The sequence below is a fragment of the Thermobia domestica genome, chromosome 14 (assembly GCF_964235325.1).
Source record: "Thermobia domestica chromosome 14, izTheDome1.hap1.1, whole genome shotgun sequence".
Taxonomy (NCBI): Eukaryota; Metazoa; Arthropoda; class Insecta; order Zygentoma; family Lepismatidae; genus Thermobia; species Thermobia domestica.
This window is the reverse complement of record NC_137467.1, coordinates 191,255,481-191,273,915: the sequence shown is the minus strand read 5'-3', so window position 1 is coordinate 191,273,915 and position 18,435 is coordinate 191,255,481. Positions and strand designations below refer to the sequence as shown.

Genomic DNA, 18,435 nt, shown 5'->3' with positions numbered 1-18,435 from the left:
ATTATTATATTCATTTTGTTTGCATTAATTTTCATCTCTTAGAACTCAACGTAAATATAATTTATGCTATCTATTTACTGGTTCCCTAACTAATACCGAAATATTAATTCGTTCCTGCTCCAATTGGAGGAATATCCTGGCGTGTCATTTTTTTGTCCAGCTATCAGACATAAACTGAAACAATTCAACTGGATGAAGGAGCTACTATTTGTTAGAACGCCAACCTCCATAAACTTTAATGGTAACTGACTAGGATAAGTAATAAAAAAAAATGGAATAAAAAGAAATAATTAGCAAACATTTGTAAATAATTGGAAAAATTCCGATTAGTAATAAAGCTAAATGCAATCATCGAAAGAAAATGCACACATATTAAAAATTAACCAAAAAGCACAAAATGGAATAATATATTACGACTATTCAAATTAGGAAAGGAAAAAGAGAATTAAACAAATAAACAATGGAAATTGAAAAGATCATGGTCCCTTTAATTCTTAAACTAAAAGATTAAATATCGATTATGATTAAACATGTTACTGCATGGTATACAAAAGGACGGAAGAAATCAGCGTTGGTCTAACCTAGCGGCCCACGGTTTACGCTATCTACAAGCAAAAGCTTTTGGTTCAAATATAGTAAAATACCACATGATAGTTTTTGTGAAGTTTGAACCTACAGAAATAAAGTAATCTAAGTATGGGACCATTCTATCTTTGAACTGTATTATAATCGGCTTTTCAATTTAAATTTCATGCCATGTTTAAATATTTGGATGTCTAGCGATATTCTGCACATTTGAAGTTGGTAACACTGTTATCCTGGATGTCTAGGACTTAATCAGAAATATTCGATTAAACATTTCTTTCCAAACATAAAAGTTATAAAACTGCCTTCTGGCAATTCTGATGACTCGCTACGGTAACTCTATTAAGACAAATTTACATACATAATAGCTTATTATGAAATAGTTATCATTTCGTTACGTTCACTGCGTTTTGTTTTGGAAGAAGAAGGCAAGATGAATACTGTATAGTAGTTGTATCGTATAAGAGCTGTAAAAAGTAATCACCAACCGTAGCTTTCAAGATTTGTTTGTTTTAAGATTCGTGAATGCACTGGGTATATACTATTTATTTCTCTCCGTTTGCTTGATTGGAAATTGTTCCGCAGGTGTCAGTTTCGCTGATGATTACACTAGGAAAGCAGTACCAGAATCGTGTGCTGCCATGTCATGATAATATTGCCACCACCATTCAGTTTTGATATTTCGTTATTTTCACATCACACTCAGTTAAAATTTAAAGGAATTGATTTTTTAAAAAATTTAGATTATAAACAAGTAATAAATATCTCATTTAAATTTAATAGACGATTCTCTTGGATACTAAATTAAAAATATCTATGTTGCATTCGTTAGTGGGCTCCAGTTCTGAAACTGTGTTGTTCATCACGGAGAAAATTTCCCACGAGGCATTTCACACCATAGATGGCCATTTTCCACTGGGCTCGCTCGCGCTCGCGCTCACCTGTCTCTACTGCGCTCGCGCTCATCTGTTTTGACTGGGCTCGCACTCACTCGCGCTCGCGCTCACTAGCACTCGCGATCACTTCTCTCTACTGAGCTCGCACTCACTTGGGCTCGCGCTCATCTCTTTTGACTGGGCTCGCACTCACTTGCGCTCACACTCAACTGTCTCAACTGGGCTCGCACTCACTTGGGCTCGCGCTCATCTCTTTTGACTGGGCTCGCACTCACTCGCGCTCGCACTCAACTGTCTCAACTGGGCTCGCGCTCACTAGCGCTCGCGATCACTTCTCTCAACTGACCTTGCACTCACTCGGGATCGCGCTCACCTGTCTCAATTGGACTCGCGCCCACTAGCACTCGCGATCACTTCTCTTAACTGAGCTCGAGATCTTTTCTTTCAACTGAGTTCGCGGTCACTGGAGCTCACGTTTCCTTCTCTCGACTAGGCTTGAGCTCACTCGGGCTCACGCTCCTTTCTGTCGAGTGGGCTCGCGCTCGGGCTCATTTCTCTCAATTGGGCTCGCGCTCTCGCACTCGTGCTCACTTTTCTCAGTTGGGTTCGCACCGACTTATTTCATTGGGGCTAGGCCTTACTCGGGCTTGGGCTCAATTATTGAGTCCAAGTCCGGTTGAGCTCGAGTTTCGAGCTCGCAAACATCGGGTTCGGGAGTTTGGAAATCTACGAAATGGGGTGCCAGACATAAGCTCAGTGGAAAAAACTTTACCGGACATAAGCTCACTGGCAATTTTATATTACAGGGCGGACAAAAGCTCACCGCTAGCAAACATGAACTCCCTTCACGGACTTGTAATAAAATTCACCGAATATTGAAATCTAGGCTTTGGCTACTTCCTAAACGGAAAATGGAACTACTATCTTAGATCAATTATCAGATATATATATAAAGAAAATTAAGGATGTTGCGGAGTTGCATTATATTAAAAAAGGGCAGACTTTGAGGAACTTCTAATAATATGCCCTGGATATTAAAATCTATCCTTTGACTATAATTGTAAATAGACCTAATAACTTAGTAGAAAGTAGTGCTATTAATGTCGTATAGCAATTACCAGATACCAGAAAAAATAGGGATGTTGCAAGTTTAATGTGTTAAGCATGGGCGACAGTAGGCCTAATTTAGGCCCTGGAAATTTTGGGACCAAATTTTTCTTATAGGCCGGACAATTCATGCTGCATTAAAATAATTTCATGATTAGGCATGAATACTTACATAATAGAATTTGCTTGCTTGCTAACAGGATTGGGAATTCTGATTTCTTTTCTTTTTTACGAATTCATTGTACTTAGATATTTTTAGGCCTTGCTTCTTAGTGCCTGCCGTCGTGCTTACAGACCAACACTCAAAGTAATCTCTTTCTTATTTACTAACACTAAGCTTTTTTTGGCTCATAAGTTGTTGTTTTGTTCTTAGTAAATAAGAAAGAGATTCATTTGATGAGTATTGGTCTACAAGTATGATGACAGTCTTAGGACTTGAAGTCTGCAACATTATTAATATTTTCTTCTGATATCTCCTATATGACATTAGTCATATAGCCTATTTTCTATTGAGGAACTAGGCCTACTAGTAACCAAAGAACATTTAAATATCCGGAGAATTTTGAAACTTTGTTAAAACACTTGCTTCACCAAAATGAATTTAACCAGTCCGACAAGACATGTTGTTTATACAGCTGAAATTTGAAATAGGCCTACTGCTGACTGATTAATTGATTGGTTGATTATCGTTTAGCGTTTTCTTTCATCAGCGAAACTATATGAGACGTGGACGTGGTACACAGTTTTGACGTGGAATCCGAACCACTGTAATTCAAAGCTCCCTCACCGGGAATCGATCACCAAAGGCACGCTTACTAATAGCCACTAGACCAGTGAGGAAGGCTTGTAATAATGTTGTTCATTTTTTATTAGGAATAAATTACAGGTGATTTTATTTATTATCGTTTAGTCAACGTAACGATGATTGATTGATTGATTTTAGTTTAGCGTCCCTTTAAGCAGCGAGAATATATGAGACGTGGACCTACTGATTAACGTGGAATCCGAACCACATGAGCTCCCGCCGGGAATTGAACCCGGGTCTCCCACGCCAAAGGCGCGTACGCTAACCGCTTAGCGACGAAGGAGCTCCGTAACGAAGATGTCCAAATTACAATGAATGTGATAGTGCAAGTATTGAACCATTATGTGGTCGACAATCCACTTACACCTTTCTTGTCAGCCTCGCTCTGAACCCTGTCACCAAATTAGCCTAAGGCATTCAAAGTGAAAGTGTAGTTCTCTGAAGAATGTTAACCCTCCTTCGTCCCATCCCCATTGTTAAGAAACCAACTACCCAACCCCGAGTCGGTGAAGCGGAAATCGACCTACAACGGATGCGAATAATACCTACAAAGCCCTATCAAATAATTATGACGTAATCACAATCATCGAAAGTGTTTTTTTAAAACAGACTGTCATATTGATGGGTAATTCTTTGATAAAAGATATTTACTTTTTCGTCAAGACAGAGATCTTGAACCATCAAGTAATTACAAAGGAAGGTTGTAATAATAACAGTATCAAAATTACAATGTATCCTATATAAATTCTTGTGATCTAAATTTTGAATATGTAATTGACAAGCTCTCCAGTCACTCACTAAAGATGTTTATTTGTGCAGTATACATTCCTCCGAATACAACTGTAAGGACATATGAATTGTTTTATGAATTATTGAGAGTAATGTTCCAATAGGAAGCAACGTTCTTTGCATAGGGGACTTTAATATAAATCAAATAACGTTATAATTTTGGCCAACTTTCAACAAATAAATATAAAGAATTAAATAACTTCATGTCCCTGTGTGACTAAATGTCCCGTAATGACATTCAAAATAGTAATGGTCGAATCTTAGACTTAGTACTCTTAAATCTTAACGACGTTTCTGTAATAAAAGTGTGTTCTCTTGTTACTAATGAATTCATCTCCCAGCTTTACTTATCTCTTTCCCATTCAAACACCTCCAGAAACATAAGAAATAAGTTAAGGAAACGGATTTTAATTTCAGAAAAGCAGATTTCGAAAAGATGTGCATAGAACTATAAAGTAAACTGGGATTGCCTTTTGCAATCGGATGATGTAAATATTGCAGTAACAAACTTCTATCAAATGATTAACAACATATTTTCTGTATGTGTTCCAATCAAAAGACATATCAGCAGAAGTTATCCATATGTTGGTTTACTTATAGGCCTAATTAGGAATATAAAATTCAAGACGTACCACCCTAACAAGTGGAAAAAGGGATCAATAAATGCACTTTATCATCGCGATCAATTTGAAATACTGTACTGCCTAAAGAAATAAAATCTGACAAAATTAACCTACAATACTTTTATTTTTAACTCAGAATGCTCTATCGAAAAAGACCCAAACCAGATCTGTTGTTTTCTTAAACGCAAAACACATTTGTCATCAAGCACCCTTACGTACAATAGCCATTATATCCAACGTGCCAATGAAATAACACAGGCATTTGCACATTATTTTCATACTGTTTACAACAATGTACCCGCCACATAAAACGTTGACTCAGCTTTCTAATCGGACCAAATGTAATATATTAAATAATTTTGAACGAAATGAAATAAACCTCGAAGAAATAGAAAATTCTATACGAGCGTTGAAACCAAAAGCATACTGTGGTCCTGATAACATTCCTCCTTATGTTGTGAAAGGTTGCAATGATCTATTTAAATACCCACTCCGCATTACATTTAATATTTCTATAAATATTCCTTGCTTTAAAAATATTCTTATATATAAACGCAGCGGCGCAAATCTGTCTTCAACTTTCGGGGGGGACGGGTAAGAATGTTCTCATAACGTTTTTTTTTTATATAGCAATGTTCAAAATATTTATGAAGTTGAAAAAAAATGCACAAATGAAGATGAAGGGAGCACAGTTGTCGTCAACATTGGAAGGCGGGCAGATTTGATGCTTATTCTGCGAATGGGGAGAGGGGGAGATGAGACTCATATTACAGTAGCTGAATCTAATAACGCTGTTGTATTATATATCAGGCGATCTAGATGAAGTAGTGGTACATATCAGTGCCGTGAACACATTCTGAAATCTGAATATATGCATATTTATAATTGATAAGTTTCTACTGAGGCATCCACAATGATCCACATTAAAATTTTATTACACTTGTTTTATAATAATATAAATAATGACTTCCCCGAAACTATGAAGAAAGAAAATAAATTATGTATGACACAACAATATGATGGTGATCTCAATAGCATTATAGCAACACTTTTCAAATTGGATTTTTGGGGGGACAGCACCCCAATTCTAAGATTGATGGGAACATAACCCTCTTCATCTCCCCGGGATTTGCGCCAGTGTATAAATTTAATTTTATTTTAGTTTTTATTTATAAATATCAAAATTATATAATACAGTAGTTAAATTGCAACGAACCATTATGGTGCAGGTATTCAACATTCTTAAGAGCTACTCTTGTTTATTTCGATTTAAAGAAGCTATAATTAGATAATACATATTTCGCTCGACTTTTCTATGAAGCCACAGCTTCAATAGTTGCTAGTATATAAATTTCCTACTTTGCAAGGTCAAGCAGTTTCCTTCCTTTATAATCTTAACAAATAAAAAAAAAACCTTCGGTCATCGAAGTTGCTACTAAAACAGCAAAAATAAACACCTGCCTCAAACAAATACCATCTCCTCATAATAACCATGAAATATATATATATTTTTTTAGTCATCGAAGAAGTTTGAAGTCCTTTGAACTATAAAATGACAGCTCAGACCTCAAGAATGTGCTTTTTCTTTTTGTAAGTTGTTTCAATCTTCCTTTTCAATTCTGCACATGGAATGCGTTTCCTATCTTTTTGGCTCTGAACCAAATGAGTCCAAGTGAGTGCGAAGTGAGCGCGAGCTCGTGCTCACTTATCTCAACTGGGCTCGCGATCACTTTTCTCAACTGAGCTTGCACTCATTTGGGCTCGCGCTCATCTGTTTTGACTGGGCTCGCACTCACTCGCGCTCATCTCTTTTGACTGGGCTCACACTCACTCGCGCTCGCGCTCAACTGTCTTAACTGGGCTCGCGCTCAATAGCACTCGCGATCACTTCTCTCGACTGAGCTCGCACTCACTCGGGCTCGTGCTCACTCGGACTCGCGCTCACTTCTCTCAACTGGGTTCGAACACACTTGGGCTCGCGCTCACTTATTTCTTTGGGGCTCGGGCTCACTCGGGCTCGCGCTCAATTATTGAGCCCGAGCCCGGTTGAGCGCGAGTGCCGAGCTCATGAGCGCCGGGCTCGCGAGTTTGGACACCTATGTTTCACACTAGGTGTTAGCAATTAGATAAAGCTGGTTTTGCATAAGCAATGTCGTTGTAAGCCACAAGCAGCGTAACAGATTGGGTGTCAAGCGGAGCAGGACGTTTAAAGGATACTGAGAGCTGGAGAGGGGAAGGTGACGAGGTTACGAGTAGGAGACATAAGTTTCGCTCTGATAAACTCATATGAACTGTGCATACCTTTCCCTGCGATAGTGTAAAACATTTCTTTCCATAGAGAGTAATAGTGTCAACTGAATTGTCATGTCATGAAATGATAGGAAATACAGAAGAGAACAGTTTCAGATTGTCAGTTTTCAATGATGTCCTTTACAAAATCAAAGTATGACTAACCGGTATTCGAAACACGAAAACCTTTCCCATGACTTGGTGTGCTCCGATCCAAGGCGGATTTCTGATTTAAAATTCAAACTACCCTAAAAACCAATGAACAAAATCTGTGAGCTCCAGTACAGATAAAGGGAAATTTATTGACGAACTAAAACTATTTGCAGAGGTTCGATCCTAAACATCTAAAGCAGATGTTGTGAGTGAATATGAAGAGGAAACATGGTGAGACGATACTGAACCAGAGATGTAAAAAATCAACTTAAAGAAAACTTGCAAGTCTTGCCTCACGTGTGCGTTCAAAATTGTCGCATGTATGTCTTATGTTATACATAGCTCTTTAAAGTGTACAAATTCCTCCTTACGATCCCTCTAACACAAGTAAATTGTTAACGAGCGTTTTTCAAACTCAAGATTATTAAATCTACAGTAAGGGCGAACCTCGGTCAAAAACAAAATTGAATCATATCTGTTAATGCAGTATGAAATGAATATACTAAACAAAGCGAATAAAGGTGTAATAATTAACAAACTCTGTTATGATAGTATAGAATTAAAAATATTTCTTATGTATGGTAAGAATGTCCTTTTTTCTTGTCATGTAAACAGATCAAAGTGATAAAAGTTAAATATATACATAATGTGGCAATGCACCAATAGTAATCCAGCTGTCTGAAACCGAATTGAACTATCATAACTGCATTTTTCGAAATGTCAAAAAGTATGTGTAAAACTTTAAACCCATTATCTCAAATACCACATAAAAGGTAGATTGCTACATTGTTCATCACCTTTCAATGTGAATTTATCTATCACTGTTTTCAAAAACGCTTATTTATCATAAATTAAAAACTACAAAGTTCAATCTGGCTACAGATAACTCGAAAGTACATTTAGTTCACTGTTTTCACACTGCTCAATTGAGAGCCCCATAATAAAAGGGATCTAAGTTATACATGACGTTTCCAAAATGTACTCTCCGCAGCACAATATGCTAACTAGAAGAACAACATCACAGTCCACTTAAGAGTCTACAAATGATTGAACTGCATCGTGGTTCTCCTCCAAGTTTATATATTTCACTATGGATAATCCATTTCCTGGGCATAAATAAACTTACTTCAAAAGTCAATTAGTCCCCTTGACCTCCTAGATCTTCACGTTATTTTTGATATAGAAGGTTTATTGAGTTAACGGGATAAAATTATGTGGTTCTGAAACGTACAGTTTGAGCGTTTAAACTGTCTGCGACGATGGTTTTTAATAGGACATTATATACTACTGTTGATCATCCAATTTAACATAAAATACGCATATGTAAAAACGTCTCTATGTTAGAGGTAGTGCCCCATCATTATGATTCTGCTAGGAATGAGAAAACTATTGATATTAGAAAAAAAAAATCCAGAAGCATGGGATAACATCAGATCGTAAAATATAGAATTAAATTAATTTCAGAACTTAGCTAAACATATCATCAAGAATATGACGATGGAAAAACACATGAAAAACAAGAAAAAGGTAGTACACTACTTTAGCACAGATTATAAATCTTTATAAACGAAAACGTGAAAATTTGTTATAAAAAATTAACTTCTCTGGAAATAACCTGGAACAGGTGAGCATCACTTTCGTTTTGTTAATAAACGTTATAAAACATGTTTGTGATTCCAGGTGTGTTTGTGTTTAGTGTAGCAACAAATCAAATGCAAGAGAGGACAAACAATAACCAAATAATATTTGGAACCATCATAAAAAAGCCGAGAACAGACTTTTTTAGATGATATTCCTCTTGACTGGCAGAAGCATCTTCTTACATTCTCTCCATTTTAACTTAAACTTTATCCTATCCACTTTAAGACGATACTAATGGGAATTAATATCGAAGGATTTATCCAAATAATAACATTAACTTTAACTGAAGACAAAGAAGAGAAAGTAGTTTTTTCATTAACTCCCAGCTATTTTAGGATTACCATGTATGTAAGGTATATGCTTTTAGAGTAATTTTAAAATTCAAAAAATAACATAAAAAATAGAAGGAAACAAAGGAGAAAGGGATTGAGTTTAACTTCAGATATCTGCAACATTTAAAATGCATAACCGTAACCTATTGAGCTATAACTAACCAGAAAAGGGTGGCAACGGAAATAGACAATTACAAGGAAGAAAAAGGCATGAAGCAAGTGCCCTAGCTAAGACTAAAAGTGGTCGACAAAGAAAGGGAGGATGCAGGCTATAAACTTAAAGGAAACAATAGTATAAATTAAAGAGATCCATTTAATAATGGAAACTCTTGTAAATGGTTATGCATAAGCATAAAAACGACATCTTAACCAGTATTTCATGAGCTATCTGCAAAGGCTAATTGAACAAATGTTAAGCACGCAACATTTTGTTGGTAGACTATAAGTATTTTGGGAAGCTGTATTTTCAAATAATGAAAATGAAATCTTTAAGTTTTACGTCCCACGGTTCTGTCGGTTAGGCTAAAGGAGACGGTGATGATGAGTAATGAGTGAAATGAAGAAAGTGGGAGGAAACGGGAGAACCCCGAAAAATCCCCCCCACACGGTGTTTGTCCACCACAAAGTTCGCTTGGCGGGGTTGGGATCGAACCCGAGACCCCAAGCATCAGAGGTGGTTTGTATTTTCAAAACTTACATCACATCTCAGCTTTCCACTTTTTATTCGCGACCTGGTAATACCATTTGTAATAATAAATTTAAGTATAATTTTTAAAGCTTCACCTGTCAACTTCCTGATTTTATATCGAATAGCTCAGCGTTTACATCTTCAAGTGCAAAATATATGAACCTGTGCAAAACACAGTAAGGAGTATGGTAAATGCTATGAATACACGAGTACTGACAAGATGATAGAAAACTCAGATCCTGGTGGAATACAGGCGAAAAGACCGTAAAACAATATTTTAAAAAAAATGAGAAGAGCTGCAAATTAAAGAAAAGAAAAAAATACGTGGAAACAAAATAATTTTTAAAAAATTATATTCAAGTAAACTATAAACCCTTGGCTTAATAACCTTCTCATCTCTCTTGGTTCCTTGTACTCTCACACTCTTGCACTTTCGATTGGAACAGAATGTGTTCCAACGTGCAAGAAATCTAACAAAAGGGGACAATACTTTTTCTTAAGGCAGTATACATCTTTTCTCTCATAAAACCTTGGATTCACAGCCATCATTGTGCTTTTGCAATGTAAACCTGCATTAAAGAATGAAATGCTGCTTAAAAGGGTACTTTTCTATGCTACTATGAAACTTTTGTTCAAAAGGCGGGATGTACTTAATAGTTTCGTATTGAAGATTATATTCTTAATCTGGACTATAGAGGGCTAATTTAAAAGCAAATAAATAAATAAATAACGCTATCCTGGCATTTTGCGAGTGCAATGAAAACTGACTTAACATCGCTCTGAAAACAATCTAAATAATGATTATGTCAGCCTAAAAGTGTTCTAAATAAAAGAACGAAAAGCCGTTAATAAAATACCCTATTCAAAAATACTAGGAGGATATTGTCTGAGAAAATGCTGCGGCCCTTAACAAAAATTGAGAATAACCTTGCTTTGAAATCGATTTGTAGTCAAAATGACCATCTCCTATTAAAGGGAATCCACAGAAAAAGAAAACAACGTCGGGCATCTTTTTAAAGCGTGTTAAGATTCTATTTTGGAAAAAAAAGATACTTTGCCTAGTTATTATGTACTGATAAATGTCTTCTTAATCTTCTATTCAAAAGCAATTAAAATTCTCTGCAGTTAAAAGCAAAATAGCTGCCAATAGCTGTTAAAGTTCGAAACATATTTCAACCAGAATGTTTTTTTTTATTTATTATTTTTTTTTTACCTGGGATATTCTTACATTTCTTTATATTCTCAAATAAGATCTCATTTCATTCCAGTCGCCTAAATGATCCCAGATGAATGATCCCAGAATTATACCATCTACAGTTACAATCAGAGTAGGACCCGTTCTGAACAACAAGTTTAATGCTGCGATCAAGATTTCTTTCATTGTTTATCAGTACGGATATTACACACTTCCTCCTTCATTCAAAAAAAAAAAAAAATCACGATTTACTTCCCTCTTCTACTAGAGATAGCACGATATCAAAAACAGATATCTACAATAGTCTCAGAGCAACGCAAACAAAAAGTTCGAATCGGAAAGCGCTTGAAATAGAACGGAATAGAACTTACTTTGTATTTTCCAGCTAGGGATGTTCTTACAAATTTCTAATTTCTAGAAAGCACAAACTCTTAATTTTTACACTTAACTACTAAAAATGAAAAGTAATAAGTTATTCATTCTCCAAAATTGGTTGTAGAACAGTTACATTTGAAGTTACAAATCCGAAACATGCTACGACAATGTATGTAACTCTTATTCTTGAAATATTATCGAACTAGTGGTTAGGATATAATTTGAAATTATTTTATCAGTATTAATTGAGGGAAACATATAATTTGTTGTTATCTGATACAATATAAAGGTTACAAGTATGTTCGCAGATAACAGAAACTAAGATTATCCATTTCTTCTGTTTTTTACCTATTATAAATTTTGACCTCTCATTTACGTGCTCTCAGGAACTAAGGCTTCACTTCAAATTACGTTATCGGTATTCGATGAGTGAAATAATTAGCTATTATTTTCTACAATCTAAGAAAGGATAAAATTATCTTAGGTATAAGCTATAAAAAATTCCCAATCGTTTTATCTGTAACACGTTTTGAATCTGGATCTATTAATGCCGAGCATACGGCTTCTAAACATAGGGGTTAGAATTGGAAAACATCGCCATTTTGTAAGATAAATGAAATGACTTTAAATTTTGGAGGATCTTAAACTAAGAACGGCCCTAGAAATGAGTCACAAATTATTTCCTATTTTTGTATTTATTTGAGACGTGTTTCGACACTGTACGAGTACTGATGCCTAAAAATTGTTATAAATATTTTTATACATCAGTGGAATAATTGTGTATTGTCCTGGGTTACTCAATAGGTTATTACTAATAATCTATACTTTGGAGTTATATTTTATATTTCTTGTATGTTATGTTCAAACACTGACATACACACACACACACATATATATATATATATTATATATATATATATATATATATATATATATATATATATATTTATTTATTTACAAGTTTAGGTAAAAGTACTTTCATAATACTGTACAAACTTGTATTTTTCCATGTATCAGGCGAAATAGCACTAGCTTCAGGAAAAAAGAATGCTTACATAAAATATTTTGAAATAAGGAACTGACAAGAATAAATAAGAAGAGCAACGTTCTTGCAAATACCATGTCCATTCCCGATACAACTGCCATTTCTAATCATAATTATAATTATTTTTATAAAAATTGAGCAAAATTAATACTAATAAGGAAGAACTACTGCGCCTAAAAACTATGGATGTCATACTAATAGCGGCCCCATTTGATTAATTCGTCACTTCTACTCTTAGTAACAGTTTGGGCTCTTTAATCTCTATAGTACTTTTTCCATATTGTTAGTGATAAGTGAATGTGAACTTGCTGTTATAAATTAGTATACGAATTAAGCTGCATCTTTCTAACGTGATCAAAGAGAGAGTAAATTCTTAACATCTTCTTTAACACTTCCTTTTCCTCTGTTATTGTAAAAGAATAATGATACATAGCCTACAGTTTCTTGAAAATACTGATGTCTTGCATAAAAGTATCGTACTTTGATACAAACTCTACGGTGTGAATCTGTATACAAGACCAACCAATATGAAAACATTAACTGGTCGAGGTTTACTATAAAACTTAGAGAACTAATTCTTAATAACATTTTAAATAATAAAGTATTGTACAAATTCGGTCATAAAATAGCTAGCAACCACTGTAAGCGACATGAACAACAAAATTCAATGTGCAAATTGATGACGCGGAGAAAAAAAATGAGTGGGAGTTAAGGAATCCACATAGGTAAGAAATTTACGTTCCTAATGTACTATGTTACTTTGCAACACAAATATGCAAGCAATGACAGCATTTCAGTATGTAACTCACAATGTCTTTAGGTACGTAAAATACATGTAGACTTATGTTATATACAGTATTTGCGCTATCTTCGTTTTCGTGTATACTTATTTGCGTTGACCCAATTGATCCTAACCGACACATCCCTTTGCTCCCAGTCGGACCAACACCCTACGACTTACCCTAATTTACATAGCAATCTTTTTGTTCTACCGACCATCTAGCACATATTGGTTAGTGTTGTTTGTACAATAATTCTTGTATAGCCTACGTGCAATAAGACCCTAAAGTGAACCTGTATGGAGAAATAGATGTCTATATCCTAGAAATGATTGCTGAATATATAAAAAGTCGACTTTCTTCAAGGAAATGAGTACCGGTATGAAATAAATTTCTGTGTGTATGGTCATCTACAATTAATGAACATCCATTGTTGGTTAGAATACTCTTTTATCTTGAATTTTGTTAATGTCTTTCAAAGCCCTCCGGAATGGCGAGGTTAGACTCATTCGAAAAAAATTCTGAATACAATAACAAACGTCCATAGTTTTTTTTCCAGTATAACACATTTCACTTCAAAAATTTCGAAAATTTTAGGATAAATTTAATTATCGCGATCTGTCACTTTCTCACTGCAGTGGTCGCGCGTTCTACTATTGTAGAACAGGTGTTTTATTTTTAAAATCCTGAGCAGTTGGGAACACGCTCGACCTTGAGCGGTTATGTACCTTTCTCTGACAACCTTTTGTACATTCCAGTCTATTTTCAGCCCTTGTTCTTGCACCTGCTCCGATTTGTTACATAATTTCATTAGTGTTCTACTATTGTAGATCGCGCGACTATTGGCGTACTGGTTCGTTTCGTATTTGTGATTTATTTCGTTTTAGATTTTCACGTTATTTTTGTGAAATACGTGCTTGAATATATTTGAAATGTCAGAACATAATAGAGAACAGGTGCTTCTTTGGTTAGAGGAGGCAGAAAGTGACTATAAAAGTGTATTTGGGCTCGAATACGTGGAGCTCGAGGAAGATTTTGTTGAATAAACAGTTGAGTGCAGAGATACCGAAGATGTACCAGACATTGTACTGGAAGAAGAATAAAACATTGCATTACAATCCAGTGTTGAAGTCACGGATCCTGGTACACCACCTTCTCTCGACATACGTGCGTTTTATATCGGTAGAGAGAAAAGTTAGAACCTTCTCGCTAGTATGTAGATTCCATAAAGCCTCATGAACTTCCAATTTGAATATAATACCAGTTTTTCGTAGGCTTGGCCCACAAGGCATCATTTTCATGCCTAATTGATGATGAACGTGCTTGGTGTTAATGATCTGTAGAGCAAATAAGAAAGATGAGAATGTCAGACGCAAGAATGTTCTACAGGATCTAACTTTTGAGTTGACAAATCCAGAGAAAAGCCAACGTTTAGCCATGGAATACTTGCAAAAGAGCTTCCATACAGAAGAAGACTTCTGCTTGGCTTCAGGGAAGGTGTTCCATTACCACAAGACAGAACTTCCGGGATAGGAAAATGTTTCTTTTGTGGCCGTTCTCGCAACAATTCAACAAGAAAAAAAAACTTGTGAAAATTGCCAAACATGGGTGTGCCCAGACAACCAGAAAAGCGTGTGTGGCGATTGCTTGGAGTAGACAATTATTCCAAAAGAGTACACCAAATCATTCTACCTGTATGATCAATCATAGAATGTTATTTCAACACTTATACCTAAACATTTATTAGTATTTTTTGTTTGAAATTGTTAATATGTTAAATAAGATATACCTAATGTTTATTTTTGCCAATATTCTTGTATTAATCAAATAAAATAATTTAAAAAAATATTTTCAAACCTGTATTATAATATAACTAACATACCCAAGACCGAATATTGCTAAAAGTCATAACACTATAGAAAAATACTGATGTTCTACAATAGTAGAACGCGCGACCACTCACGTAACGGTGGAGGGCGCGACCAACGAAGTGTTATATAAGTATCTATATAAATAAAACACTATCGTCGAGCACACATATTGTAAATATATACAAGAATAAAGAATTTGGTGAGAAATGCATACTTAATAATAAAGAATCATTATTTTGTCAAGATACGAACTACATAAGATTTCTAACGGTATCGATCTTCTCTCTCTCTATGTTAAATTCCGCGTTCACAAAAGCTCTCCACTGGCTTCTATCCTTAGCTTACTGCATCGTTTCTACTTTGTATTCCAATCTCTGCGAGATCCATCTTAATTTTGTCCTTCCATCCGCGCCTAGGTCTTCCTAATGGTCATTTTCCGATTGGTCTTCCAGTCAAGGTATCGATCTTATTATTATAACTTTGTATAGGTGCCATACCATTTCTAACATGCAGATTAGTAATTTACGTTCGAGATATATCCCACTGATGGACAGTGGGAATACTCCCGGTAGGAAGGAATTTAAAAATGGGAATATTCCCGGGTTTTTTCCCTGGCCTATAAATTCCCGGGAAGGAATTTATTTCAATTTCTTTACTATATCTTCCAAATTATAAGAACTATATGACTAATTACTTTATTTTAATATATTATGATTTACTTTTAGGTTTTAAAGAATTTGGAGGTTAAAAAATTTAATATTATTTGAGGGTAATTTATATAACTAATAATATGATTTTTTAAGTTCCGTCTCCATTTGCACTAAAAAGTACGGTAATTGTTTAGTATTGGGGGGCCAAAACTAGCAAAAAGTAGAATAATTTACGGAAGAAATGAGTCGATAGTGATGTTCAAATAAAGAAAGTATCGAACACTTTTTTTTAGGGCAGTACGGGATTTATACAACACGACAAGGTAAGTGAAAGTGATTTATGTGAGAAAAGAAAGTGAATTGTTGGTAACGAAGATAGAAAACAACATGCCATGTGGGGCTCTAACCCGCCTTCATTCGCTAACGCTCGCTCTGCAATGCTGTCTGAATTTAATGTTGGTAACGTAATTTAACGTACTAAATCATAAAACAACCGCATCGAAATAGAATATCGCAAAAAAGTAGGTGCAAAAGCTGCCCCCCAATGCTAAAGAACAGCCAAAATTACCAAAGTAATAATTTACAAATTATGAAAAGGAACCATTTTGTAAAGTAATTTAGAATTATGTAGAAATAGAGATCAAGTACTATTAATAAACCCTGAATCACCATTAGTAATAGACGTCGGCCTGTCTCGCTGACTCGAATTTCTGAAGAGATACTCGGACTTCTTTTACATGTGAACTAACGTATGGAATTTCGAGAAATAGGTAGAATGAAAGGTCGTGTATGGCAATGTTACGTGCTAAAACATAAAGATAAGTAAGTATCTTGCAAATGTTGTGAACATAAAATATGTATGCGCAGATGTTGATAAATTGGTGAAACATGTATCTTCTAGCATTTACCCAATCTAATTGGTTTATAACATTTATAAATTCAATGTGTTTATAACATCAGTAATAGAGTCAAGTTGTGCAAATCCGCTTACATATAAATTTAAACTGTTACTATATTATTTTTTCACACATATTTAATTGATAGAACACATTGTAAATAAATATACATTTATGCGTACTCTCTAAATATAATAAAGTGTTAATAAAGTAACATAGTACCGTTCAGAATATACATTTTATAGAATCCTCTGTGGACAATAGTAATAATGTGCTGTGATATAAAAATTTATTCAACTTTGAAATCATAATATAGTAACAGAATGCAATTTTCTTTCTAATTGAACATAAATTCCCGGGTAAATTCCCAATTTGGGAATCTTCCCGGGAATTTACCCATCACTAATCCCATACGGGTACCTAAATATTTCTCTTGAAGTATTGCTTCTAGCCTACAAACTTTCCGAACCCATGTATCCGTATTATTAATCTGAGCCAATTACTTGATGAAAAATTGAACATTACCTTTCTGGCCGAACTGAATTTAAACTTTTTCTTGTTAATTGTTGGGAGTCCTTAGAGTGCGATGCGCAAGTCTCTTGAACCACTAGTTTTCTTAGCGTTTCTATATCACTTTCATATGCAGGATTTTCTACGGCAAATTCTGATTTCACCGTATCAATGTTTAGTTTCTCATCCAATAAATACATAGCTGCATCCTTCTCCATTGTTTGCTCTCCTTCCGTCTTAGATGATACTTTGTTGTCAGTCGTCAGTTCGTATGTCCAACCTTTCCCTTCGAGTGGATCTTCCTGAGGTAAGTCATAATCAATTTCCTCTTTGCACATCAATTCCAACTTAACAGATGCCTCAGCAGCCATTATGACTTGAAATTTAATAAGAATTTGACCCTGTTCTTATATTTACCTTGTCTTTTAACCTGCCAGTGTTAATGAACGTTCACAGCAACTTTACACTTGCAATCAAACATACGATCAAATTTTAATAAAATACAGAATAAATGCAGTTTGAAACAATAAGTTCTTCTTTACAATTTTAATGTCCCAGGTAACAAAGACTATTGGGCAGTTATTACCTGTATTAAGCCTATAATAAATTATAAACTCGAATTACTTAAAGATGTAAAGTATAAAGTAGATAATTATGCGAAGAGAGGTCTTACCACCTCCCCGCCGTTCCGTGAAGAGTGATGCCAATTCCTTCACAGCCGTTTTCCCTTCACAAGCTTCAGAATTTCCCTTTTCCGTACAAAATTTCCCTTCGTCCAAACCGTTCAAGTACTGTATTTAGTAAACGTATTTTTAATCGTTTTCACTACCACTCCCTCACCCGATCTTATAACCACATACAAGCAGATACCTGACAGCCTGACAGCCTTACGCAGAATTTGAACTTGATTTGTTGTTTAGGTATCTAAGGCGTCGCGATAGAGAAGGGGAAAGGATATGGAAAGGTGTAGGCCAGGACCTATGTTAAAGGTGCAATCTCTGCATTTGCCTGGTGTGACTGAGGAAAAACCCTATAAATACCTTGGTCACGACGGACAACCTAAATAAAACACAAAAAATATATAATTAAATATTATGTAAATTTAATTTTTATCCTAGATATCATGATAGATTTTAATATTAATGTAGCCTAAGGTACAAATAAAATATTAAGTATATATTTGGCATGTACTTACTTAAGAAAAGC

At 35.0% G+C, this 18,435-nt stretch overlaps 1 protein-coding gene across 1 annotated transcript in view; it reads right to left on the bottom strand.

Annotated features, from left to right (window-relative positions):
- LOC145670514 (uncharacterized) overlaps positions 1–17,916 on the bottom strand; it is a 35,743-nt gene extending 17,827 nt beyond the window's left edge. Inside the window, exon 1 of the mRNA XM_081739272.1 lies at positions 17,245–17,916. Within this exon, the coding sequence (XP_081595398.1) occupies positions 17,245–17,600 (356 nt within the window). The 5' untranslated portion in view covers positions 17,601–17,916. The remainder of the gene's footprint in view (positions 1–17,244) is intronic.
- Between the last annotated feature and the right edge of the window lie 519 nt (positions 17,917–18,435).